The following is a 26496-nucleotide window of genomic DNA, read 5'->3' as shown; positions in this document are numbered from 1 at the left end:
ACTATCAAGGCCTGGCAACCACCTCGAACCCAGACTGAGGTGAGAGCCTTTTTAGGCCTCACCGGATACTACCGCAGGTTTGTCAAGGGCTATGGTACCATTGTGTCCCCCTTGACAGAACTCACGTCCAAGAAGCAACCTAGGTTGGTGAATTGGACAGAGGCTTGTCAGAAAGCCTTTGACGCCCTAAAGGAAGCCATGTGCACGGCCCCCGTGCTCAAGGCCCCTGACTACTCCCAGGAATTTATCGTGCAGACAGACGCTTCAGAGCATGGCATAGGGGCAGTCCTAGCACAGCTAAATGAGGAGGGCCAAGATCAACCGGTAGTCTTTATTAGCAGAAGGCTATTACCACGGGAACAGAGGTGGAGTGCTATTGAAAGAGAAGCTTTTGCTGTGGTCTGGGCACTGAAGAAGCTGAGGCCCTACCTGTTTGGGACTCACTTCCTAGTTCAGACAGACCACAGGCCCCTCAGATGGCTCATGCAGATGAGGGGTGAGAATCCAAAACTTCTGAGGTGGTCCATTTCCCTACAGGGGATGGACTTTACGGTGGAACATCGCCCAGGGGTTGACCACGCCAATGCTGATGGTCTCTCCAGGTACTTCCGCCTTAGCGATGAGAGCTCCCAGGAGGTCGGGTAGCTCTCCCCACTTTCAGCTGGGGGGGACACATGTTAGACCTGACAGCCTTAGGGTAGTCACCCCTAACTTTTTGCCTGCCTCCCTCCTCGTTTTGGATACTGTTCTTGCTGGTTTTTAGACTCTGCGCACTTTACCACTGCTAACCAGTGATAAAGTGTATATGCTCTCTCTCTGTAAACATGGTAACTTTGGATCATACCTGATTGAACTATTTAATCTACTTATAAGTCCCCAGTCATGTGCACTCCAGGTGCCTAGGGCATATAGATTAAATGCTACTAGTGGACCTGCAGCACGGATTGTGCCACCCACTTAAGTAGCCCCTTTTCCTTGTCTCAGGCCTACCATTGCTAGGCCTGTGTGTGCAGTTTCACTGCCACCTCGACTTGGCATTTAAAAGTACTTGCCAAGCCTAGAACTCCCCTTTTTCTGCATATAAGTCACCCTTAATGTGTGCCCTGGGTATCCCCTAGAGCAGGGTGCTGTGTAGGTAAAAGACAGGACATGTACCTGGGTAGTTATATGTCCTGGTAGTGTAAAACTCCTAAATTCGTTTTTGCACTACTGGGAGACCTGCTCCCTTCATAGGCTAACATTGGGGCTGCCCTCATACACTGTTGAAGTGGCAGCTGCTGATCTGAAAGGAGCAGGGAGGTCATATTTAGTATGGCCAGAATGGTAATACAAAATCCTACTGACTGGTGAAGTCGGATTTAATATTACTATTCTAGAAATGCCACTTTTAGAAAGTGAGCATTTCTTTGCACTTAAATCCTTCTGTGCCTTACAATCCACGTCTGGCTAGGTTTAGTTGACAGCTCCTTGTGCATTCACTCAGACACACCCCAAACACAGGGTACTCAGCCTCACTTGCATACATCTGCATTTTGAATGGGTCTTCCTGGGCTGGGAGGGTGGAGGGCCTGCCCTCACACAAAGGACTGCCACACCCCCTACTGGGACCCTGGCAGACAGGATTGAACTGAAAGGGGACCTGGTGCACTTCTTAGCCACTCTTTGAAGTCTCCCCCACTTCAAAGGCACATTTGGGTATAAAACAGGGCCTCTGCCCTACCTCATCAGACACTTGCTGGAGAAGAAACCGGAACCAGAAACTACATCCTGCCAAGAAGAACTGCCTGGCTGCTCAAAGGACTCACCTGTCTGCTTTCTACAAAGGACTGCTGTCTTGCTGTTGCCCTGCTGCCTTGCTGAACTCTTGTCTGGCTGTGAAAGTGCTCTCCAAGGGCTTGGATAGAGCTTGCCTCCTGTTCCTTGAAGTCTCAGGACCAAAAAGACTTCTTCCTTTCACTTGGACGCTCCGTGCGCCGAAACTTTCGACGCACAGCTTGTTTCGCGGCGAGAAAAACGCCGCACACCGACGCTGATCGACGCGACGCCCTCGGGGCGATCGAGACTTCAACGCACAACCTCGCAAGGACAAAGCCGCTCGACTTTCCAGGAGAAATCGACGCGACGCCCACCGTGAGTGCGAAACTTTGACGCACGGCCTCGCAAGGACAACGCCGCCCGACTTCCAAGGAGAAATCGACGCGACGCCTGCCGTGAGACCAAACTTTCGACGCACGGCCTCGCAAGGACAACGCCGCCCGACTTCCAAGGAGAAATCGACGCGACGCCTACCGTGAGATCGAAACTTCGACGCGCAGCCCCGCAGAACGACGCGCAGCCGGAAAACAAGCAGGAGAATCCACGCACCGACCCGGGACATCTGGTAATCCCCGCGATCCACAAAAAGAGACTGTCTGCGCGCCGGAAAACGACGCCCGACTTCCCCGCGTGGAAAAGACCGACGCAAGTCTGTGTGTGCTGAGGAGAAATCGACGCACACACCCCTTTTTCCACGCATCTCTTCTCCTGTGGCCCTCTGAGGAGATTTTCCACCAGAAACCAGGTACTTTGTGCTTGAAAGACACTGTATTGCATTCTAAAGACTTAAGACACTCTATATCACTTCCCTGTGATATTTCTACAATTTTCCATTGCAACTTTATTCTTTTTGACCTACAATTATCCTGATAAATATTATATATTTTTCTAAACACTGTGTGGTGTATTTTTGTGGTGCTATATGGTGGTATTGTATGATTTATTGCACAAATACTTTACACATTGCCTTCTAAGTTAAGCCTGACTGCTCGTGCCAAGCTACCAGAGGGTGGGCACAGGATAATCTTGGATAGTGTGTGACTTACCCTGACTAGAGTGAGGGCTTTTGCTTGGACAGGAGGTAACCTGACTGCCAACCAAAAACCCCATTTCTAACAAATGTGTACAACTAAATCATACATCTTTAATTACTAGACTCAACAATTAAATATACAGGAAAAACAACTGTAACTTAAGGAGCCTTCTTTGTAAAAGTCCATAAATTTAGCAAAGCGTTTAGAGAACATTTCTCATTATCTGAAAGCTTTGAACACAGGGGAGAAGAAATTGGATTTGAGTGGCACTGTGTCAGTGAAATCAATCGTAATGGCAAAACGAATGGTGGAAAAGATGAGGTACCCATTGTTTGGGAAAACATCAGTGTTATATGTGGGGGACTTCAGTCACACAGTAGTTTCTAACTCATGTCCCTCTTTGAAAGCAAATGTTTCAAATGTGAGAGAATGTGACGTTGCTCTAGGGTGTGTAAGACTGAAATGGGCGGTGGAAAGAAAAAACATTAACTTGATTAATTCAAATAAAAAAACACAAGAAAGAAAATATTGATGAATCTGATGATAATTAAGATGTCAAATTAGTTGTGGTGGGACAATAAAATCCTTTGAAGTGGTTGGTAAATGTGGGTGGCATTAATATGCAAATGTGGGCAGATTTGTGTTCTTCCTCCACTCATTGACAAAGGGATCTGGAATAGTTTGGGAAAAGGAAAGCCTCCACAATTTGATATGGGGCCAGAAGGATATTGTGAAGTCAGATTACCCCTATTGAGATATTTTTTTGACAGAACTCCTATACAAAGGAAGGCACACTTTGGGTAGAATGTATCTAGTAGAAAGAGGTAAACCCTTGTTAGAGTGGTGAGAACAATGAGTGTTAGATATCATTTTAGACCCAAGTCATCCTAAGTTGGTGAATGGAGATATGAAGTAATGGATGAGAAATATACCAGATTTGTTTAAGGAGAGGTTAGGCTGTTTGTGAAGATTTTGTCATTGCATTGTTTTAACGGGAACTTGCAATCAGTAGTACATAAGGTACAGAATGTTCCTTTAGTGTTAAGGGGATTGTGTAGGGCGAGCTGGACAGATTGTGTGCAGCAAAGTTGATAGAGGTAATGCAACCTTCAGAATGGCTAATTCCCATTATGATTACTTGAAAAGTAAAAGAAAAGATAATAATGTGCATGGAGTTGAGAGACCTAAAGTACAACATCTGGCTGTATATACATCCTTTGCCAAAGATCAATGAGTTGCTGACGAGTGTGAGAAATGCTGAGTTATTTGCTAAGCTTGACCATACAAATGCATATCACCTGGTCCTGTTGAATGCAAAGTCTGAACATTTAACATCCTTCATACCACCAGAAAGTGCTTTCATTTTGTTTAGATCCTGTTTGTTTTGGTCTCTGCATTGGGAGTGTTTCAAAGAATTATGCAGAAGCTGTTATGAGGACTGGAAAAGGTATTGTTTTTTCAAGACAATATGCTAGTGTGTGGGCAAGCAAAATAGACAAAATAGAACACAGTAGAATTCTATGAAAGGTGCTTTGTAGGGTAGGCTGGAGGAAGCAGGTTTGACCATAACAGTTGATAAATATAAGTTTGCTTTCAGAGAAGTGGAATATTTGTGGCATACACTATTTGATAAAGGGGTGGATCGAGAATTCAAATTGTTAGAGGCTATAGAAAAAGCTTGTAGCCCATGATACAATTATCAGCTTCATTCATCTTTTTGGGCTTGCTGAGTACTGTGCTTTGTGGGTCATTTTCTGATCACTGAAGACCATCGAGGGCATGAATGAAAAATTGGGAACGGTTTAAATGGTCAACTGAGTGTCAACATAAAAAAACATTGTAAATGCTGTAGAGTTGAAACCATTTGATCAGTGTGATAACTCGATCATTGCTACTGACGGTAGTTCACATGGTTTGGGAATTGTTCTTATGCAATTGAAATTGGGCCAGGAAAGAGTAGTTTACTTTGATGACCCTTAGGGATCTGATGTGAGTTACTCATTGGCTTGAAAAGAAACTATAGCAAGTTGGTAGAGAGTACAGCACTTTAGGACATAATGTGTGGCGAGCTCTCTTTGAATTAAAGTCTGATCATAGACCATTCATAAACCTCTTCTTTACAAAGGGTAAAGGTGAAGCTACTCTCTGGGTTGCAAAATGGTTGCATCAATTACAGGAAGATACGTTTGAAATAAAGTATGCTGTCGGTGTAAGAAATGTGAATGCAGACTGCTTTTCCAGACTGCCAATAAAAGGGCAAACTTTAGAGGAAGATGATGATTGGTTTGTGGCAGATATTGATTGGGCATGCTGAGGTTTCATCACAAGGGAACAATGAAAAAGTGAATGTGCTCAAGATAAGGTCCTGCAAGAAATGATAGGACATTTATTGCAATGATAGCAGATGGCATAGAATGATAAAGTGGAATTTGTTGGTTTCAAGCCAGTATGGTCAAGGTTGTAAGTAGAAAAACTCTCCTAGGGCCCCCGGGGGCAACATCAGTCTTGTACCTGGCAGGTGCTCCATTGCATTGTTCTGAACTTGTGATTTTGTCCCAGTCCAGCACAACCAAAAAAAAAACACAGTTGGCACTGCATGCTTCTTGGTGCAATTTTTACCTAAAATTCTAAAAACTCATGACTCTAGTTCTACTGACTGGATTATTGTTGCCTTTGTGTCATTGTGTTTATTAAAATGTCATCTATATTTCTACCTTTGCTTGGGATTATTCTTGTGTGCTATTTTCATTGTATTACTATTTGGGTATTGCATTTATACTTTACACATTCTCTCTAACTTATGCCTGACTGCTTTGTGCCAAGCTACCACAGGATTAAGCACAGGTTTTTTAGGGACTTTTGTAGTTGACCCTGACAATGATTGTGATTATAATTTGATCCAATTTCTTACACTTGGTAATTCTGGATTTCAGATATCCAGACCGGCAGATTTGGATTTCTGAAAATTAGGTTTGTCACCAACATATTTGTTCTGACTGGTACTGAGGATGGGAAGAAAAGCATCTCTGTAGGCCAAATATTTGGTCACGATGTTAGTTTCTTTAGAACTATTCAAACAGAGTGTCATTTAATATCCCAAAAGTAGACTCCCACTAGAGAGGCCAGAGGCAGAAGATTTTAGGTAAAAAGAAAAAACAGGAAAGGATTTGGGATTCATCTTTATCACACACTTGCCTGGCACAAGTCGGGGTGAACATGTCAGTACGGAGCCTCACCACTATTTTTAGAGGGTGGACTTTGTAACCTTTATCCTAAGGCTACGTGAGGATGAGAGCCGTTTGTGGTATTACCTTGTGTCCCACCACGCAGTGTATGGCTCATATTCACCTATAATTCGACCTCAGTACGTTTTTTTCCCACTGGAAGCTTCCTCTTGGGTTGGTGGCCTAGCAGAAGATCATGTTTGGATCTTTTTACAGCACATCATTAACCCTTTTCTAGCTATAGGAAATGCTATTGTAGGAAAGAAGCTGTGCGTATAAAAAATACTCACAGTACATTTTTTTTGGCAAAATAAAGATGTTCTTTTCACATGTGTATGTGAGCCTGCATCCATTCTTTGCAAAGTTGATATGCTTTCAGACCACCTCACATCATAAAGCTCATACACCATGTCACATTTTAAAATTTGTCCAAAGGAAATGACTTTAACGTTGTGCTTAATTTGTAAAATAAATAAACATCAAATAAATGCTGGCCTCCAAATATTTTCCTTGGATTTTGTCAACTACTGTCATGGAGGGGTGGGGGCAGCCCACATCCCCTGCCGGCGGTACTGACTGCAGGGAAGTGCCGCTCTCCTCTTGTCTTTTCTGTTCCTGTTCTCTCTAACTTTTGTGTCCTATACATCTTTCTTTCTGGTTTCCTGCCTGTCACCATCATTCTCCCTCTGTTCTCCTGTACTTAGCTTTATCCCACTCTCTTTTCCTATTTATATCACACTCTCTCCTCTTCGTCTGTATCAGCAAACCATGTCTACCTCTGTCTCCTGCTCATTTTTCAAACACCGCCATATTTATTAATTTTTCACCCCTTCGCCTCTGTCTCTCTCTTCCTCTCATTTTCTGTGTCTCTCTTTCGCCTCTCGTTCCCTGTCCCACACTCTTTCGCTATTCCTCTCTATCTTTTTCTCTTCCGCCCTATCTTTTTTCATTCTGATCCCATCTTTCTCCTTATTTTTACAACCACCCCCTCTACTTCCCTCGATTTTCCCTTCTGTCTCTATCTTGTTTTCCCTTTTAATTACTCACTTGGCCCCCTCTCTTTTCCCCCTGGCCCTTACTGTTTCTCTATGTTTTTAACCCCATCCCTATCATTATTTTCCCCTGTCTCTACCAATTTATCAATCTGTTTACACATATGCTTTTTTCCATCTCACTCTTCCCCTCTATCTCTATTTGTTCTTCTCTTTTATCATCGAGCCCCATCTCATCCTCAGTCTATTTACCTGTCTGCATCGCCTTCTCACTGTCTTCTCCCCTGTCCTTATGTCCTTCTCCCTCTCATGTCTCCTTTTTCCTTCTTGTTCTGCCTTCCTTCTCTCACCTTTCCTTTGCTTGCCCTCCCTTCTCTCATCTCCTTAGTCCCACCTTCCCAAGTTCCGTTTCCAGGTGTGTGTGTGCTAAGCATTTCTGGCTGCTCTAGTAACACATTTGGCTGTGCTCATGATAATAATAATAGGGGCACCCGTGACATCCCCTTGCCCCTCCCATCCATTCATTTGCCCTGCCTATCAAACCATGGTTTCTTGTCACCCTCTTTGATGTGCAGGGGACAGGAACAGCACATCTTGCTAGATAGCTGCCAACCTTTATGATTTGCCATTACTCCCAGTAGGGAGCTTGCGGTTGGTTTTGAGGAATATTGGGTAGCAGTCTATGTGGCGAGAGAGGACGTGGGCAGGCGCGGCCCATTCTTTAGGGCAGAGGGGCCACGTCCCCTACCTTTTGCCTCTCATGAAGAGTGTCTGCCAGGCTGAACAAAGGTCAGCCTGACAGACACTCTTCATTTTCAGCTCAGACAGCCAGGAGTGAGACATGCATGATTTGCGCAGACTCCTGCCTGCCTGAGCTGAACTTTGCTGGGCTGAAGAGGTCACAGCTCTTATGGGTGTGACCTCCTCGGCTCAGCAAAGGTGCCTTGAGGCCCTACCCTGGGTGACGAGGAAAACGTCACCCATTGGCTTCAACCTGGGCACTTCAGGTTTAGCCCTGAAGCGCCCAGGGTGAGTGTCAATCAGTGACAATTTGTCACAGAGTGTGGTAGGGTCAGCAGTCTCACTCACCCCATCCCACTCTGTGACGAGGCTGGGACTGCTGCCTTCCCTCATTGGCTGACCTGAGGGAAGGCAGCAGTCCCAATCCTCCTGGGACCTCGAGGCTGAAGGTAAGTACGTGTGTGATGTTTTAAAATGAATGTTTGGTGCGTGTGTGCATGTTTGAATGTTATGAATGTTGTTAATGGATGTGCGTGCCTGTGTGTGTGAAAGAATGAGTGTGTTTGATCTTTTAAAATGAATGTTTGGTGCGTGTGTGCATGTTTGAATGTTACGAGTGTTGTTAATGGATGTGCGTGCGTGCGTGTCTGAAAGAATGCGCATATGGGGGGGGTGCGTTCCCACCCGCCCCCCTCCCTCTTAAAGCTGCCTGCCGCTACTGGATGTGGGATAGTACAGATGGGCAATGGAGGGGGGTGTTGTACAGGAATGGCGAATAAAGGAGAGCTGGGTGTAGTAAGAATGTCTAGGACCCGAGTGCCGATTGAGACCTTATATGAACCTCCTGTAGAGTCTAGGTCCCTGATTTATACTGTTTTTGCCCCACATTCGAGTCATATTTTGACGCAAAAGTGGCGCAAACTTACAAAATACAAGTGTTTTGTAAGTTTGCGCTGCTTTTGTGTCAAAAAATTGCACTAATGCGGGGCAAAAAAAGTATAAATCAGGGCCTAAGTCCCTGTACACTGTGATTTAGTTTTCAGTATGTGTGTCCTGTACTCTGTAAAACAATATAAGCCTCTAGTACTGTATAATGCCTCTGTACAGTATCTGCTGCATGAAAAGTGTATGAAAACACTGCACAGTACACAAGCTATTGTGCAGTATGGTCCACTCTATAATAAACACTCTGGAGCATGTTTACAAGAAAATGGCACATCATAGATATGATAGATGATGTGCCACCTTTCTTGTCCCCCCCCCCCTTACTGGCACCTAACAACACCATGGTAGCACTGTATTTATGATACGGTGCACCATGGCGGTCGTTAGACCAATAGCGTCAGAATTTTTTACGCCACTGGGGCACTTTGCTGCACTAGTGTCAAAAATGTTGAGACTAGTCAGCAAAGTGCAAGGAGGCCCATAGGTTAATATGGGTGTGTTATTATAAGGCATTAAAAATGATGCCAAAAATGGTGCAGTGAAATCTTGTAAATTTCACTGCGCCATTTATGCAGACCTCCTAGCACAGCAACGCCCCCCTTGCATACATTATGTCTGGCGCAGGCAAAATGTGGTGCAAGGGGTTACAAAGTGCCACAATTCATGGATTGCACCACTTTGTAAATATGGCACGGAAAAAATGCTTCCTTAACACCACATTGGCGTTTAAAAAAATGACGCTAATGTGGCACAAGGAGGCTTGTAAATATGCCCCTATGTGCTTTAATACAAACACTTCCGCTCTTGCTACAACTGCAAGTCAACCAAAGACAGATGAAGTGTAAATTACACAGCCTTCTATCCCCTCTCTATGTTCCAAGTCCTGTCCGTGATCAAAGTGGCTTCATTGCAGGTGGCAGGCTGCCCACAAAATGCACCCAATTCCTGAGCCTTAACAGGTCTCCGAAGATGGTGAGACGAGCAGCACCAAAAAGGAAGTTTCTTTACCTAGGATTGGGACTGCCCATGTGATCGACCTGCAAGAAAATAGTGCCGGTGTCGCCCACCGGCAACCACGACTGCAAATTAAGTACTGGTTTAATGTCATATATCACTGTTGTTGCTAACTTCATCAGCACTAAATATGTGCAAACGATAAGAGGAAGCAGCTTCCTAATCAATGTGTTCATCATTTTATTTGTAGATCAAGTATATAGAGAAAACCATTAAATCATATTAAGCAAAATTATTAAATGTTTAGAAATGCATGGCTTATGCTTTAAATGTAGACTCACCCATTGTCTAACATATTCATAGCTTTGCGCGCAGACAACAAGCTAATGTGTGTGTATGTTTGGTTTAGATAGGAAAACAAACGCTGTAGACACACATTTATATTCTCATACGTACACTAGCTCAGTTTGGCTGTAAAGTATTCCCATCTCTTTTACATAAGGAATATTATCTGGGTGTAGCATAACGTTCTGCGAAACCCCACGACGTCACTGCATGTTATTACATATGCAGATTAGACCCCCATTGTTTTTTATACTTATGTCCTGCACAGCTGCTATTTCAAAATGCTGCTTAAATCCAATCTGCCTGATTTTTAAACAATGAATAAAATCTCCGCGCAGTTCGGGGGCCTTATTTGGCACCTTAGGTTAAAATAGAAGCTGGAAGCCGTACTATTAGCAGCCTTCGCCCCATTTCAGGGTAACTTTAAATAGCGCTGTGTGTGGGAACACCTCACATGGGCGTAGATTCAGATGGTGTTTGTAATTTAGCGTTCCTGTATCGGTTACATCATGGCGTTAACCTGCTGTCAGGCAGATAGAATTTGGCTATTCAAACGCCCTGTAAAACCTATCAATTGTTAATGTCTCACCTTCTTGAATTCTCATCATGCGCTGCCTTCTTACAAGTCCCTTGTTTGGGAGCTAACGCCACTTACTCCGAGCTGGATCCCAGGCCCTGACCTCTGAGACGCGGAGTCCAAAATTTACACCTGCGTTGCGTAGTCCACAGAGACGGAGAATGCTGTCTGATGGCTGTTCCTCGCACATCATTTCCTGCGGAGTTTGATCTGGACGCGCCAGAGAATTAATACTACCGCGTTTCTCAAGCTCTACCGTCGTTTGCGTTTCCTGGTTCCATTGGCAAGTGGTTTCTAGTCACACAGTAAGCGCTACAGGTACTTGTCGAGACCATTTTTGCCCTAGATAAATACGTCTTTTACTGGGCTCGTTTTCAGAGGGTATTGGAAAAAACAGAAACAGGCCTCTTTGAGCATGCTCTTGAAGCAAGCAACGTCGAGTGGAACGAATTATGGACCGATGTCTAGACTTATACAACTAATTTACAAGGTTTATTTTAATTTATATTTTGTTGGTGTGTCATGGATATTCAATGCGAACCACTTGACTCAAGGGAACTTTCTTTTGAATCAAACTTGTGCGTGTGCCCGTCATTGAGACTGAAAAACAAGGGTACATTTTACTTCTTTTGTATAGTCATTTATGTTCTAGGACAGGAAACATGGCACGGCACATTGCTTTATATGCACTTGATTTTGTATTTCTGGTACAGAATATATATTTTGTTGAGTTTAGATGTCCCTTTGTGTACGGTAGCTGCCCCATCTTTCACTGATTTCTATACAGTGGTACCAACGCCACAGCCTGCATTATTCTGAGCTCAGAGCATGAAGCACGCAAACATCATGGCTGACTCCTTTTGAAACTCTGAAATGTGTAACAAAGACTGAGTTATGTTGTGATCCGGTTAAGAAATATGTGTTGTGTATTTATGTTATTCCTATGGTTGTTCATGTTTGGTTTTTTTACCCCCTTAGATGGATCCTGTGCAAAAAGCCGTCATAAACCACACATTTGGGGTGTCCATTCCACCCAGGAAGAAACAAGTGATCTCTTGCAATGTCTGCCAGCTCCGCTTTAACTCGGATGTGAGTAGCACTTGTTATATTATTGATGTGTAGCTGTTAATCTGTGAGCCCGCCCTCGAGCTAGAAACACCTGCGTGTTGATGCGCGCGCCCACTTCAGGGAACACACAGCCAGCAGCCACGAGTAATCTAATGAAATGCAGCACAGTGTGATTCTTTAAGTACATGGTGGTCTGTTATAATGTATTTTACCGCTCACGGTATCGCATCTGGTATAATTGATTTTCAGTGGGGAGCGCTTTGAAAATGAGAGTACCAGAAGGACAATTGTTCTTAATTTGAAAGGACGCCATGTGAACACGCTTTAATTTTTAGAGTCGAGCGCACAAGTGCTCTGGCCCCTGTTGTAATCTCTCTCTGGGCTTTTAACCACGCCCACTACACACCCGTCAGTTTCATTGGTTTCTTACGGAAATGATATTTGGTCATATTAAACCCAAAAAAACTCACTATAAGGTACCATTTCAGTGTTCTATGTACTAAATTTGAAACCCAATGATTGCACCTCACAGTTCTTGCCTAATGCTGCGGTGATGAAATTGCATTAAATTTGTAACACAAACAGGTTATAGGGTGATTCACTACAGCAGCTGGATATTAATACATGCCTAGATGAAAATATATGCCATTTCAACTAAAATATTTTCATTAGAAACATTAATTAGGGGTGGGCGAACTCGTGGATTTTCACTCCACAAAGTTCTGCAGAATTACATAAAAACTCCAAGAAATTCCACAGAATTCCACCAATGGGCAGAAAATATGCAGCTTGTGCTGCTAGTGATACAAGTTAGCGGAGGTCGCGGAGGAGCACTGAAAATGGGCTCAAACTGCACCATGTATTTGCAGAAGAGCGCGTGACCATTGGAGCTGATTTTGCTGCCGTTCGAGTAGAAAATCTACTCGAGCAGCAGCAAATCTACTCAAATAGCAGCCCTCTAACTGCAACCTCTTGCGGCCACCCGTGACTACCCACATTAGAAAATTACAGTAAGGGACACCAAATTGTGCTTACGCTCACCAGCTCGCATTTTGTAGAGTCTTGCAGGACAAAAAATTCCATCATGCGGCGATTGGCGAACTTTGACCAGAGCTCTGTATTAAAGATTAACATGGCGTAACCAAAATTCTGCCAGCTCCGCAGGCGGAACAAAACACCCCTAGCATTAGTGCTTGCTTTCTCTCCTCCCCTTCATGCCACAGTCATGGGCTGGGAGTGAAAAGGAGAGAAGAAAGAAAGCACAAGAAAGCCTTTGGTATAGGACAGTAAATGACATTTTCTTTAGATTACACAATATCCCGAACCATGTCTGATTATTACAGCTAGTAGTTCATATATCCATTAGAAGCTGCAGCAGTAGCTCAAAAAAGTGTGCAGATGACAACAAATTGATGATGGTACAACCAATAAGAATAACAGATTTCGAAGTTTTGGACCAACTACAGCTTATATTCCTATTCAACCAATGAGGCAAATATACATTTCTGCCCATCCTCAATAAATAGGGGGTATTCATTAGGACAAATAATTATTTCAGAAGTAATTTTACATGTTACTATTACCAAGCATTCAAAAACCACGGGATGTAGGATAATAATGCAAAAAGGTGGGATGTAGATACCTCAATGCCTTTGTTGTAGTTTGCACCCCTTCTGAGAGCCATTGGTATATTGTTATTATTATGGACATAGCCTCATTGTTCTGTTTTAGTTTGTGTTTCTAGTGGTACTTTTGAACACATATCTACAGTGCTAGTAAGAACTTCAGAGTGCAAAGTGCTATTTATTACTATTGTTTAGTGTGTTTAGGGGCCATGACTCATGGGAAGCAATGCCTCAAGTGTGCCATGACCCACTGATAATAAATAGAATATTATATTCTGTGCAGCTGCTTATATGGTTTGTGCTGTGACTTTTGTCATGTGCATTTGTTTAAAAAAAGAAGCTTAACTAAGAAAAACCTATTACCTCTGTTGCCAAGGCCAGATCTATGCCCAAATCCCCTCGCGGATATCTAAGAAGCATTCAACATAATAGACCATCACATGCTGCTTATACACTTGTCTACACATGTATGTGGAACGTCTTGAACTTGGTTCACTTCCTTTTTAAGTACTGCACCCAGCAAATAAAACGTAGTTACTTCCTATCAGAAATCCCCTCAATCGATTTAGAGTTCCATAGGTACTGACCCTCTTGATATTCCTGTTTTATAGCTTCACGGTTATGCACATTCACTTGTCAATAAACAAACAATTAGCTAACACATGTATGCAGATGACACCTAGCGCTCGCTTAAATTAGAGCAAAGTTCTGTGGATCCTCTTAGAAATGATAACCTAGTGAAATATGTACGCCATTTGATAAAGCCCAACTGGCTCTGCTGCAGAGGCCACACATGGTCCAGCTTAAGGGCCCAGTTAGTTCTTCACATACACCTTTCCCTTAGCCAACTCTTAGGTCTCTCCCCTCCTCCTACCAGAAAGACATATGCTCTAGGTGTATTGTTCAACGGTGACTGCTTTTTCACTCCACAAGTCAATCCTCTTACCAAGACTACAGACTTGCATTTATGAGAACTGTTTAGAATCCTCACATGCTGATCAGATGATTTTTCACCAAATTGTACTGGGACTCATTGTGGTTTCCTTGAGGTTTGACTATTATGATGTTGTTCACCTCAGACTGTCAAAAACGCACCTGACCAGACTTAGAACCAGGATGCTCTCTTCGCACTCAATTTGATGTGTGGCGTTTATGTCTTGTGCACAAACCAGGCACTTGAATTCTAGTTCAGTTCCAGTGACTTGTATGGTTAAAAAGTGCAGCCCAGTATCCTACAGTGGATATTACACACTACTGATAATCTGTGCTTTTAGTAATTGTACGAACTATAAGGTCGCCAGATGGCACAATGCCATCAACAACTGATGTGGGTTTTTGTTTTACAACCTAATGCATTCAGGGAGTTTCAGTCCTGATTCACTTCACTAAATCCAGTTTAACCAACATACCTGAAAGTATCAAGACAAAAGCAATTAGTGGAGCACACACAATCATAATTCCATGAACCCTAGCTGTCCAAAATGCTAAATTCAGTAATCATTGCATACCAATTAGAATATGCAAGTTTCAAGTAGAAACAAAATATAGTCAGAAACAGTAGTCACTACATAAATATACAGGTATGTAGCAGATTGCTATATATATCTATTTATTAAACAAAAATATTTCCATTGCAGAATTCAATTCTTAATAGTCGCAATTCAAGTACATTTGAAATAAATTGAATATTAATGCATAGTCCAGCCTACTTTTTTTAACAGTTCAAAAAAATTAAAAATCCATCTGCAGGTATTCTCGCAAATGTTGACAGGATTCAGCCGACACGTGTTTTGTCCTATTATAGGACTTTTTCAAGGCTTCTCGCAATTAAAAAGATCCATTTCAGTCCAAAAGACCACTGGTACTTATTACTTGATATGAAGGTATGTTTCCTACGCAGTGCATCAGTTTCACAGAGTTTTTCCAAGGTGGGATTCGTATTTTACAGTGTCAATCAAATGCCGCTAATACAGATACTGTTTTTACTCGTGATCGCACCTTGACCACATGTGGGGTACCTGGAAAATAAATTGACACTGTAAAATACGAATCCCACCTCGGAAAAACTCTGTGAAACTGATGCACTGCATAGGAAATATATCTTCATGGTTTCGTTTTTTCCATTCCAGTATACATACTTTGGCAACAGTTATGTTTTTAGTGTTTGAGAACCATATATGAATGTAAGAAAATGTGCAGGAAGGTGCAGCTAAATAAAGTAATTGTTGCCAAAGTTCTTAGCATAACATACCTGAAAGCCCTGATTTATAAAAAAAAACACACAGAGGACTAGAGAATTGTATCCTTAGTGACATGGAGTCACCTGTAGTCATCCGATAACCTTAGTGGAGTCTAACATTTACTTGTATTCTAATTGGTTGTGTTAGATGCTTAATTTGTGCCACTAGTTACAAGTGGCGGACACTGGGTCTTATTTTAGAAGAACAAGAACCAGATTATGTTTTAGCATCAGATCTGAAACAATGGAGAGAGAAAAGCAGAAGAGAGACAAAGAAAGAAAAATAAAAAATAGAGGAAAAAGGTGACAAAGGGAAAAACAGGTTTAAAAAATAACCTGGAAGATTGAATAATAGGCAGGAAGTGTAGGATGACAGAGGAAGGAAGCATGATTTTGATTCAAGACACCATGGCCACTGGGCAATCACACCATTTGGCAGCGCCAGCAGAGGGCTCTTACACAAAAAAAGTTTGCTCCCTTCAGTTATTTGTGTTTCTTTCTTTTTTTCTTTTTTAACAAAAAACACTTTTTGTGTCACAAATGCGTCACCTGCTGTCTTACTATACCCTCGTTTATTGGCTGATTACACCAGAGGCTGCTTTATTTCCTTGTTTTTTGCCCACGTTTTGAAAACCCGTACAGTGTCATCGTTGGATTAAACACCTTACTGTCCGTTCTGAGGTTAGGTCAAAGTGTATCATTAATGTTTTATAATATTGCTTCGCCGGGCACTTTAACAATTACACTTTTATTGAGCACTGCTGTTTGTGAAGTTTTTAATGGCATACATACGTGTATATTGTTCTTTATGAATCTTTAATACGGAAGATAATTTGTTTGGTCCTGTTACTGGAATATGTTGGTAAATTTAAGCAGACAAGTGCAGGAAACATAAATCTTCGTATAAATCTATCGGGTATTTCCATGTCAGGAAGTAGGAGGGCGGAAGCTATAAATAAACCAGTCTCACAATATGAATTTCCTAACAGAAAAAGTCTATTGATCTCTGACCCGCAAGGCAAAACAAAGGCGCGCATAATACAGCTGCGGCATTTTCTAACATGCAGCTCATTGGACAACGGACTTATTTTTGGATCAGCCCTTCGGGATCATCGAAAGGACGAGTGCACATTCATTTGGCATTTTGTTGGTGTTGGCTACGAGTCATTTTACCGGCCAGCACCAGTTATGGAGGTCCTCAGATTTCTTGATTCCTCGAGTTCCGCCGAGCTTGCGTCTGCTAAGAATGGGGCTTTCTGTCGTGCCTTTTGCTAAAAGTAAGACTGGCTTTAAGTACACTGGTGCACGCGCTTTCAGTGTGTTTAAGTCAAGGCCCTCATCCATTATTCCCTACTTCTGCGATTCTTTATGGCACTGAATTTATGCTTCAAAAATTGCAATAGCTTTTGAAGTAGGCCTACCGTTTTGATTAATGATTAGGTAACTAACTACCAGTCACACCAGATGGCTCCAGATGTTGGAGGTGACTTTTTTTAACCTAGAATCTGTTGCTTGAACTTTGTGGGGCCCCCGCAGCAAATTTTGGACCCCTGACTGGCAAAGCAAAGACCTTGGCCTGAGTAGAGATTATAATATATGTGAAAGAAAACTAATTCAAATATGTTCCCTCTCCTATCCGACCCCATATAACCTGAAAATATATCAGAGAACATTATGATCAAAGGCAGAATCAACTCAAACGAGTTGAAAAGAAGGAACAAACCTGAAAAGGCAGTGACTAGAGCTGAGGTGGATTTACTTGGGGATGTTGGGCAGCGGAGTGACAGGTTTTCTTACTTATATCTCTCTCTTCGTGAAATTCTAACATGTTGCGCTCTCTCTGATCTGGCAAAAGTTATCAAACTAACCACATGCACTTAAAAAAGTGTGTTATTGAGTTGCACATTCATGGAAAATATGTATGTAATACAAAGCATAAACTAAGCCTATGTGTGTGGCCTGCAATGTTTTGTATGTATTGCTTAAAATGCAATAATAATTGTACGGTACAAATGTAAAATTTTGACATGCACATTTCCCTAATTCTGCGTGGTCTCAATGTATACAGTTCACAGAGTACACATCTCGGTTGAGAGGAAATCTTCTATGTTTCTCAGTTTTTACCTTTACAGTTTGTTTCACAAAAGACAGTATTTTTCTCATACGTTAAACCCCTTTCAATATTCATCTGGTGTTTACTGGCTTGACTGGTGCACTAGACTGCAGTTCCAATAGGGTGTAAATTAGATGCTCAGATACTTTTAAAACGTGCCCCAAATTGCATAACATTAGGCAATAAAGTAATATTGCATTGGGTGTCCTTTGAAACTGTTTCTAACATGTCTTGTGGTACTTTTTCATACCAATTTGGCATTTGCATGTGCTAAATTCTGACATGCACGTAGCACACACTCATATAAATTGCACTTACGTTTTCTATTGTGAATCATGCATATTTCAGTACTGCACACATTTGACTTATTTCGGGCACTGTCTGTGTTCAATGAGAAAAAACCTTTCTGGGTTGGCTTCTAAGTTTTGTGCGAAAGCAAGTCAGCATATTTTTCTCTTTTTACGTAGCAATAAGCAGCCTGTCATCTTCTCTAGTAAAACTTAACATGACACTGATAATAGGGAAAAGATCTTTGGGACGCACATTAGTTGCAAGCGGACTTAGCAACTCATATCTGGTTGCTACCTCTGTTCTCCCCTTTACTCTCAATCTGTATTATTAATAATGTGCTTTTGACTTATACAAAAAATCCACATACCAAAACTCAGTTTCTGGAGATTAAAGTCTTTTTCGTATGGTGACAAAAGGGCCTTAATTACAGTTGGGCAGCCAAGATACCCTGTCAAAACGTGGCTGATGTCCTTTCCGCCATATTACACATGCCATAGACCATGAAGCGCTTGTAATACAGTGAAAAGAACATCTTACAACAGGGCGGCTTTAGGGCGGTGTGAGTGGTGCGGCTGCACAGGGTGCTGGCCTGGAGTGGGGGGGGGGGGGGGGCGCTGACCTCAGAAGGGCTCTGTACTTAGCAATAACTTACAAAACTTGGGATTTAAAAGCACCTGCCGAAAAGTTCCTTGTCCGTCCAGCCTTCAGGAAGCAATTAAAATGTCAAGATACCTCTTGTGATTAATGTTCCTGCTACAGAGAGATCAGAGTTTTGTCTAGCAGTCATTTTGACTCCCCATCTGTGCTGGAAGGGAAGGGAGGAGTGGTCATTCACACCCAGATGGACTGGGCCGGCCCTCTCACAAGGCAGTCTCCAACCTCCTGGTGTGTGGCTAGGGCCTGGCCTGGACCAGAAAGGATCTCACAGACACTTGAAACTTTACTTTGAAGTAGGCCTACTTCAAACGCAGAAACGGGTATAAGAAGAGCACCCCAAACCTCTGAAAAGTAGTTTACTTCAAGGATTCAAGAGGAACCTCTGCCTAGAGAAGAGCTGGAGAGCTGAGGAGAAGTGCTGCCCTGGCCCGTGACTGTGATAGGCTATCATGCAATGGCTGGTTCTGCCTGTGCAAGGGGACAGAGACTGGACTTTGTTGCATTCCTGCTTGAGAAGTGGTTGCAAGGTCTTGGAGTAGAGCTTGTCTTCTGTTTTGAATACTCAGGGACAGCAAAGGCTTCACCACCCAGACCTGAATCTATTGGCTGTGGACTCTAGCTTGCCAAAAGGTGCCATTCAAGTTCCTGGATCCCTGGAAGTGAATTCCTGGAGAAAAAACAGTCTAGCGACGCCGGACGCCACCATGCGACTTCACAAAGGACGCTGCTTCCTGGAATCGCGATGCTGCGTGCCCCGAGGCCGTGGACCTTGCTGAACGCAAATCTGACGACCCTGTGAGCTGACGCCACTACCCAAGAGACGCAAAGCCGCCTGCCCGAGGCCGTGGACTGTCCGACGACCCTGTAGACCTCGTGTCCCTGCAACCGCACACCCTGTGCAACTTTACTGACACCAGAGTGTCGTAAGTCCAACGTTTGTGATGAGCCGATTCCATTGCAGTGCCTGTGATGTCGTCACGACCCCGTGAGGTCACCTTGAAGCATCGTAACTCCGCTGGACTGCGCATCTGCTGGAACCAAGGGACGGACTTCACATCCAACTCCGCCTCACCTCCACCGCCCTGTAGAGAGGACCCGACGCCGCTGCGCGACGCCACAGTCCTTCTGCCCCATAGCACCGGAACCAACACCGTATCTGACCCAGTGAAGCCGCTCTCCCCGACTCTAGGCACCGGCCTGTTTTCTACTTGTTCTGAAGGTACAGTACCTGGGGGTCGACCGACTCCATGAACGGCGCCATTGGTGTCGCATTGTAGGAAACTACTCCATTATGATGCCGCATTTTACCAACTTGCAGTGTTTTTACCTCAAATCACTGTTACTTTTAAATGCTAAATTCATATTTTTAACTGTATATTGTGGATTTTTATTGTATTTGGTCTTGTTTATTTAGATAAAATATTTGCTATTTTTCTAAACCCGTGTTGTGTCATTTTGTAGTGGTTCACTGTATTACTGTGTGTGTTGGTACAAATACTTAACACATTGTCTCTGAGTTAAGCCTGAGTGCTCGTGCCAAGCTACCAAGGGGGGTGAGCAGGGGTTAACTGAGTGTGACTCTCCTTTACCCTGACTAGAGTGAGGGTCCTTGCTTGGACAGGGGGTAAACTGACTGCCAACAAAAGACCCTATTTCTAACATTGGTGATCAGCTGTGAGGATTTGAACTTGTATTTGTACTTGACATACAGTGATTAAGTGCACACTACTGTTTTCAGTACAGACCATTACGTGACCACGTACAGTTTTTCTTTTTGCTCTATTTTTGGAATTTTTCATATTCCATATTGGGTGATCCTTGGTTGACTTTTCTTTGAACTTCATTGTTTTTGCCTTTGAACTTTGCATTTTCTGATAACTCTTAATCATGTCTCAATCTGGAGATGCATCAGTTGGAGCCGCCTTTGACCCAGGGAAACTAGAGAGCTATACAGTGGCTCAGTTGAAGCAGTTCTGTAAAAAATCTTGCCTGTCCCATTAAGGGCTCCATCAGGAAGGAGGAGCTGCAAAAAGCGCTGAGGGCCTGGGTGACAGCCAAGGAAGCTGAAGGACACAAAGTGGAGGAGGAGGATGAGGTGGAGGAAGCGCAATCCATACACAATGGTATTGTGGGTGGGCCTGTTCTGTCCGGGGAGGGTCTCCAGGGCAGGTAGCAGTGTGTCATCCAAGGGTCTGACTCCTGAAGAGTTGCAGGACAGACAGGCAGAGAGAGCTCACCAGTTGGAGTTAGAAAGATTTAGGATGGAAGAGAGGAGGATGGCCATAGAGGAGAAGAAGTTAGTGATGGCTCATGACCTCAGCTTGAGGGACCTGGTTCAGAGGAGCCAGTCTAGTAGAGATGGTGGCAGCAACAGTACAGTGCAGCCCGAGAGAAGGATGCACATTCCAAAAGACCTAGTGAAAGACTACAAAAGGGAGGATGACATATTATTGTGGTTAAAGTGGTATGAGTCTGCTCTCCATATAAATCTGGTCCCTGAAGCTCATTAGAGGGCGGGTCTGCACTTTGAGGTAGAGGGGAGGGACACCTTGACATCCTTAGGGGATCCTCAGGGATTCATCTACCCCATAATGAAAGACGCCCTACTCACAAGATATGGTCTGACCCCTGAACAGTATAAAGACAAGCTTAGGTCCTACAAAAAGAAAGAGTCTCAAACCCTGTTGGAGTGTGTGGATTCATTTTGCAGGTCACTGGATGGTTGGGTGAAGGGCAGTAAGGTGACAACATATGAGGGGCCTTACAATTTAATTGCTTGGTAGCACTTGTACAGTTTATGTTTTCCAGAGCTTTGCCAGCACCTAATTGACAGCAAGCTGACTGACCCCAGGAAGCTTGCGCAGGAAGCGGACCGCTGGGAGGGCACCAGGGTCCTCAAGAGGTATGGGGAAGACCATGCCAAGGGTGGGCAGGGTCCCTCTCAGAAGAAATGGGGGGAAGGGTAAACAGGGAGAATTATCTAAGGGGCCCAAAGCTAATTCCCAGGGTAAGGATTCCCACCCCCCCAGTGAAAAGGAGCCATGGTTCTCCAAAGGGAAACCTGTGGAAGGGGGTCCCCCACGTAAGTGTTATGCGTGTGACCAGCTGGGTCATGTGGGGGGGGCAAATGCCCCAAGAGTACACTGGCACCCACTGGTGTACAGTCCCAGGGTTTGGTTAGTGCAGCGCTTGGGGAGGAGTTAGCTCCAGGTGGGTGGGAGCCAGCTGAGATGACCCTCGTCACGATGGGGGACAGTGAGATGGTCCAGAGAACCCTCGTGCCTGAGAACACTAAAAAATACAGGCAGTGGGTGACCATTAATGGACAGAGAGTGGAGGCTCTGAGAGACACAGGAGCCAGTGTGACTACAGTAAGGAGTCACCTGGTGTCTGAAGAGCAGATAGATCCCCATGTACTTCACCAAGTAGTTGCAGTGGACAACTCAGAGCGCCTGTGCAGAGTGGTGCAGGTTCCCTTTGAATGGAGGGGAGGGGTCTCAGGTTCCTACAAAGTAGCTGTGAGTCCAATCATGCCTGTGGATTGTTTACTTGGAAATGACCTGGAGGATTCCCCTTGAAAGGAGGTGGCACACAGGCCACACTTAGAGATGTTGGGTCTGCCTGGTTGGGTATGCGTATCCACCAGTTCAATGGCAGGCTGTGAGGGTGGGCAAGAGCCCCTGGAGCTTGAAACAGTGGTACAGAGGACCGCCAAAAGGAGGAAGGGCAAAGGGGGTGGGAAACCGGCCCCAGAAGTTCCACACGGTCTGGGAGGAGGCGGAGTCTGAGGGTGAAGCCCTGGAGCCTACAGGGGAACAGGTAGCTGAACTGGGGGAGGTCCCTGAGCTGTCACAGTGGCAGCAGGAAGGGGGACCCACCAGGGAGGCGTTCTGTGAGGCACAGAAGACATGCCCTACTCTAGTGGGTTTGCGGCAGCAGGCTGCAGACCTGGCAGCTGGCAAGGAGCCAGAATCTCACCTGATTTATTGGGAGGACAGCCTCCTGTATAGTGAGCCTAAGGTTGCTGAGCCTGGGTCAGCCCGTGTGCTGGTGGTACCCCAGTGCTTCAGAGCCTTCCTACTGGGTCTCGCTCATAATGTGCCTTTAGCTGGACATTTGGAGCAGGACAAGACCATTGAACTGCTTGTCACCCACTTTTACTGGCCCCTAATGTGCAGGCACTCAGATGCTCATTGCAAGTCTTGTCCAACTTGTCAGGTAAGAGTGGAGGGAAATGTAAGGCTCCCCTCCAACCTTTTCCTGCAGTTAGTACCCCCTTTAAAAGGGTCAATATTGACATTGTGGAGCCTCTGGATCCCAAGACAGTCTTGGCAACAAGTTCATCCTGGTCTTGGTGGACCATGCCACCTGGTACCCCAAAGCCATTCCACTGAGATCACTCACTTCCCCGTGGTGGGTCGTGCATTGATGTTTTCTTTTTACCCGCATGGGGTTCCCCAAGGAAGTGGTATCTGATAGGGGTACCAACTTGATATCCACATATATGAAGTCTCTGTGGCAGGAATGTGGGGTAACTTATTAGTTTACTACTCCTTACCACCCCCAAAGTAAAGGTCTGGTTGAAAGGTTCAACTGCAATATAAAAGGCATACCCATGGGCCTATCAGAGCCCTTGAGGTGGAAGTGGGACGTCCTCTTGTCATGCCTTCTGTTTGCTTACAGGGAGGTGCTTCAAAAAGGGGTTGGCTTTAGTCCCTTTGGGTTACTGTATGGCCACCCTGTTAGGGGACCCTTGAGTCTGGCATATGAGGGCTTAGAGAAAGCCTCCAGTAAACCTCCCGAGAATGTATTCAGCTACATGTTGCCTTTCCGAAACCAGACTGCCAGCTTCAGAGCTCTCGCCAAAGAGAACCTGGAAGTGAGCCAGGCAGATATGAAACAGTGGTATGACCAGAATGCCATTCTGGCTGAGTTTCAGCCTGGGCAAAAAGTGTGGGTCATGGAACCAGTGGAGCCTAGGGCGCTCCAGGATAAGTAGACTGGGCCATTTGAGGTGGTAGAGCGCAAGAGCGAAGTCACCTACCTGGTGGACTTACGAACTCCCAGGAACCCCCTAAGGGTCCTGCATGTGAACCGTCTCAAGCCACACTTTGAGCGGACTGAATTGTCCATACTCCTAGCGACAGATGACAGGGTGGAGGAAGAGAGTGAGCCTCTTCCTTACCTCCTGTCCGCTGGTGAAGAAGATGGTTCTGTGGAGGAAGTGAACCTCTCCCCCTCCCTGACTGCAGAACAGCAGATGGACTGTTGACAGGTATTGGGGCAGTTTGCCTCTCTGTTTTCCTTGATCCCAGGGCTCATACACCTGTGTACACATGACGTGGACACTGGGGACAGTCCACCCATTAAACAAAAAGTTTACAGGGTGACTGACAGGGTCAGGGCTAGCACCAAAGATGAGGTGTCTAAGATGTTATCCATAGGAGTCATTGAGTTTTCTAGCAGTCCTTGGGTCAGCCCGGTGGTCTTGGTCCCAAAGGCTGCTGCTTCTGGTGCCACCCCAGAACTCCGGTTCTGTGTGGACTACCAGGGTCTCAATGCGGTCACTAAAACTGATGCGCTCCCCATAGATCGGTTGGGAGCTGCAAAATATCTCAGCACGTTTGATTTGACATCTGAGGTATTGGCAGATCGCCCTAACTGATGGGGCCAAGGATAGGACGGCATTTTCTACCCCAGTTGGGCACTTTCAGTTTAAGGTGATGCCATTTGGGATGAAGAATGCCCCCGCCACATTCCAGAGGTTGGTTAACCAGGTGTTGACTGGGCTGGATGACTTCAGCGCAGCATACCTGGATGACATTGCAGTGTTTAGTTCCACTTGGTATAAACACTTGCAGCACCTCTACAGAGTGTTGGATGTCCTGCAGAAGGCAGGCCTCACTATTAAGGCAAGCAAGTGCCAAATAGGGCAAGGTTCAGTGGTGTATTTGGGACACCGGGTGGGGAGTGTCCAGGTGGCACCCCTACAGCCAAAGATAAATACCATTCTGGCTTGGGAGCCTCCCAAGACCCAGGATGAGGTGAAGGCCTTTTTAGGCCTCACTGGCTATTACATTAGGTTTTTCAAGGGATATGGCACCATTGTTGCCCCTTGAATCCGTTGACTTCAAAGAAGCAACCCAAAAAGGTGATCTGGACAGTGGCTTGACAGACCGCTTTTGATGCCCAGAAGGCTGCCATGTGCACAGCACCTGTGCTGAAGGCACCTAACTATTCCAAGGTGTTTGTTGTGCAAACAGATGCCTCAGAGCATGGGAAATGAGAAGTACTCTCACAGCTTAATGAAGAGGGCCTAAACTAACCTGTAGTCTTCATTAGCAGGAGGTTACTTCCCAGGGAACAGAGGGGGAGTGCAATAGAGCGGGAAGCTTTTGCTGTGGTCTGGGTGCTGAAGAAGCTAAGACCCTACTTGTTTGGGACTCACTTCCTGATTCAGACCGACCACAGGCCCCTCAGATGGTTAATGCAGATGAGGGGTGAGAATCCAAAACTGTTGAGGTGGTCCATTTCTCTACAGGGGATGCATGTTACAGTGGAACACCTCCCTAATACAGAACACGCCAATGCTGATGCTCTGTCCAGATTCTTCTGCCTTAATGATGAGAACTCTCATGAGGTTCGGTAGTTTCTCCACAATTTCAGCAGGGGGGAACACGTGTTAAACTTGGCATCCTTGGGGTGGTCTCCGCTAACTTTTTTCCTCTGTTTCCCAGGTTGTTGATGTGTGCTGGACTCTGTTTTTGCTGTTTTGTTACTCTGGGCACTTTACTACAGCTATCCCGTGCTAAAGTGCAAGCGCTTCTACATAAAAAATGTGTATGTAATTGGCTTTCCCTGATTGGCATATTTGATTCAATAGTAAGTCCCTAGTATAGTGCACTAGAGGTGCCCAGGGCCTGCAAATCAAATGCTACTAGTGGGCCTGCAGCACTGGTGGTGCCACCCACATAAGTAGCCCTGTAAACATGGCTCAGACCTGCCTCTGCAGTGTCTGTGTGTGCAGTTTTAAACTGTCAATTCGACTTGGCAAGTGTACCCACTTGCCAGGCCTAAACCTTCCCATTTTCTGCATTTAAGGCACCCTTAAGGGAGGCCCTAGGTAGCCTCATGGGCAGGGTGCAGTGTATGTTAATGGAGGGACATATACCCATGTGTTTTACATGTCCTGACAGTGAAATACTGCACAATTCGTTTTTCACTTTCGCAAGGCCCATCTCTCTCTTATGTTAATATGGGGGCTGCCTTTAAAAGTTATTAAAGTGCAGATTCCCTTTGGGAGCAGATGAAAATATGGAGTTTAGGGTCTCTGAGCTCACAATTTAAAAATACATCTTTTAGTAAAAGTTGTTCTTAAATTATGTGTTTAAAAATTCCACTTTCAGAAAGTAGGCATTTCCTTGCTTAAACAATTCTGTGACTCTGTTTCTGTTGTGGATTCCTTGTCTGAATCAGTTTGACAGTTGGGCTGCTTGCACCTCTTTATAGACATTGACATAAAGGGGGCTGGGGTGTAGCCTGCCTATCCTGATGAGAAATCTCTGCTGGAAGGGAAGGGAGGAGTGGTCATTCACACCTAGCTGGGCTGGGCCTGCCCTCTCACAATGCAGTCTCCAACCTCATCAAAGCCCATTAGGACGGTGCATACAGAATTGAAACAGTATAAAGTCCCACATCAACGAGCGAAAGGTCCAAACCGCGCCACCTGCACCAAAGTTCGTTGTAGCAGGGACACGAGCCCTATGTCATCCAGCAGGTTCGACCAGGACCTCTCCATAAAAGAGGAAGAATTCAAGGATCAAGAATCCGAAGATAAGGGGACCAATAATGCACATCCATAGGCCAAGAACATCCA

At 44.7% G+C, this 26496-nt stretch overlaps 1 protein-coding gene and 1 long non-coding RNA gene across 6 annotated transcripts in view; one reads left to right on the top strand and one right to left on the bottom strand.

Moving 5' to 3' along the window:
* ZNF385B (zinc finger protein 385B) overlaps positions 1-26496 on the top strand; it is a 1043801-nt gene that overhangs the window by 858171 nt on the left and 159134 nt on the right. For all 5 annotated transcript variants that reach the window (XM_069225443.1, XM_069225442.1, XM_069225444.1 and 2 more), the window contains one exon: positions 11606-11716. In XM_069225443.1, coding sequence (XP_069081544.1) covers positions 11606-11716 — 111 coding nt within the window. The remainder of the gene's footprint in view (positions 1-11605; positions 11717-26496) is intronic.
* Positions 1-26496, bottom strand: part of LOC138285482 (uncharacterized) — a 71767-nt gene that overhangs the window by 26948 nt on the left and 18323 nt on the right. The window lies entirely within an intron of this gene.

The sequence above is a fragment of the Pleurodeles waltl genome, chromosome 3_1 (genome assembly GCF_031143425.1).
Source record: "Pleurodeles waltl isolate 20211129_DDA chromosome 3_1, aPleWal1.hap1.20221129, whole genome shotgun sequence".
Taxonomy (NCBI): domain Eukaryota; kingdom Metazoa; phylum Chordata; class Amphibia; order Caudata; family Salamandridae; genus Pleurodeles; species Pleurodeles waltl.
Note: the sequence above shows the minus strand (reverse complement) of the source record. Positions and strands in the feature narration are given on the sequence as shown.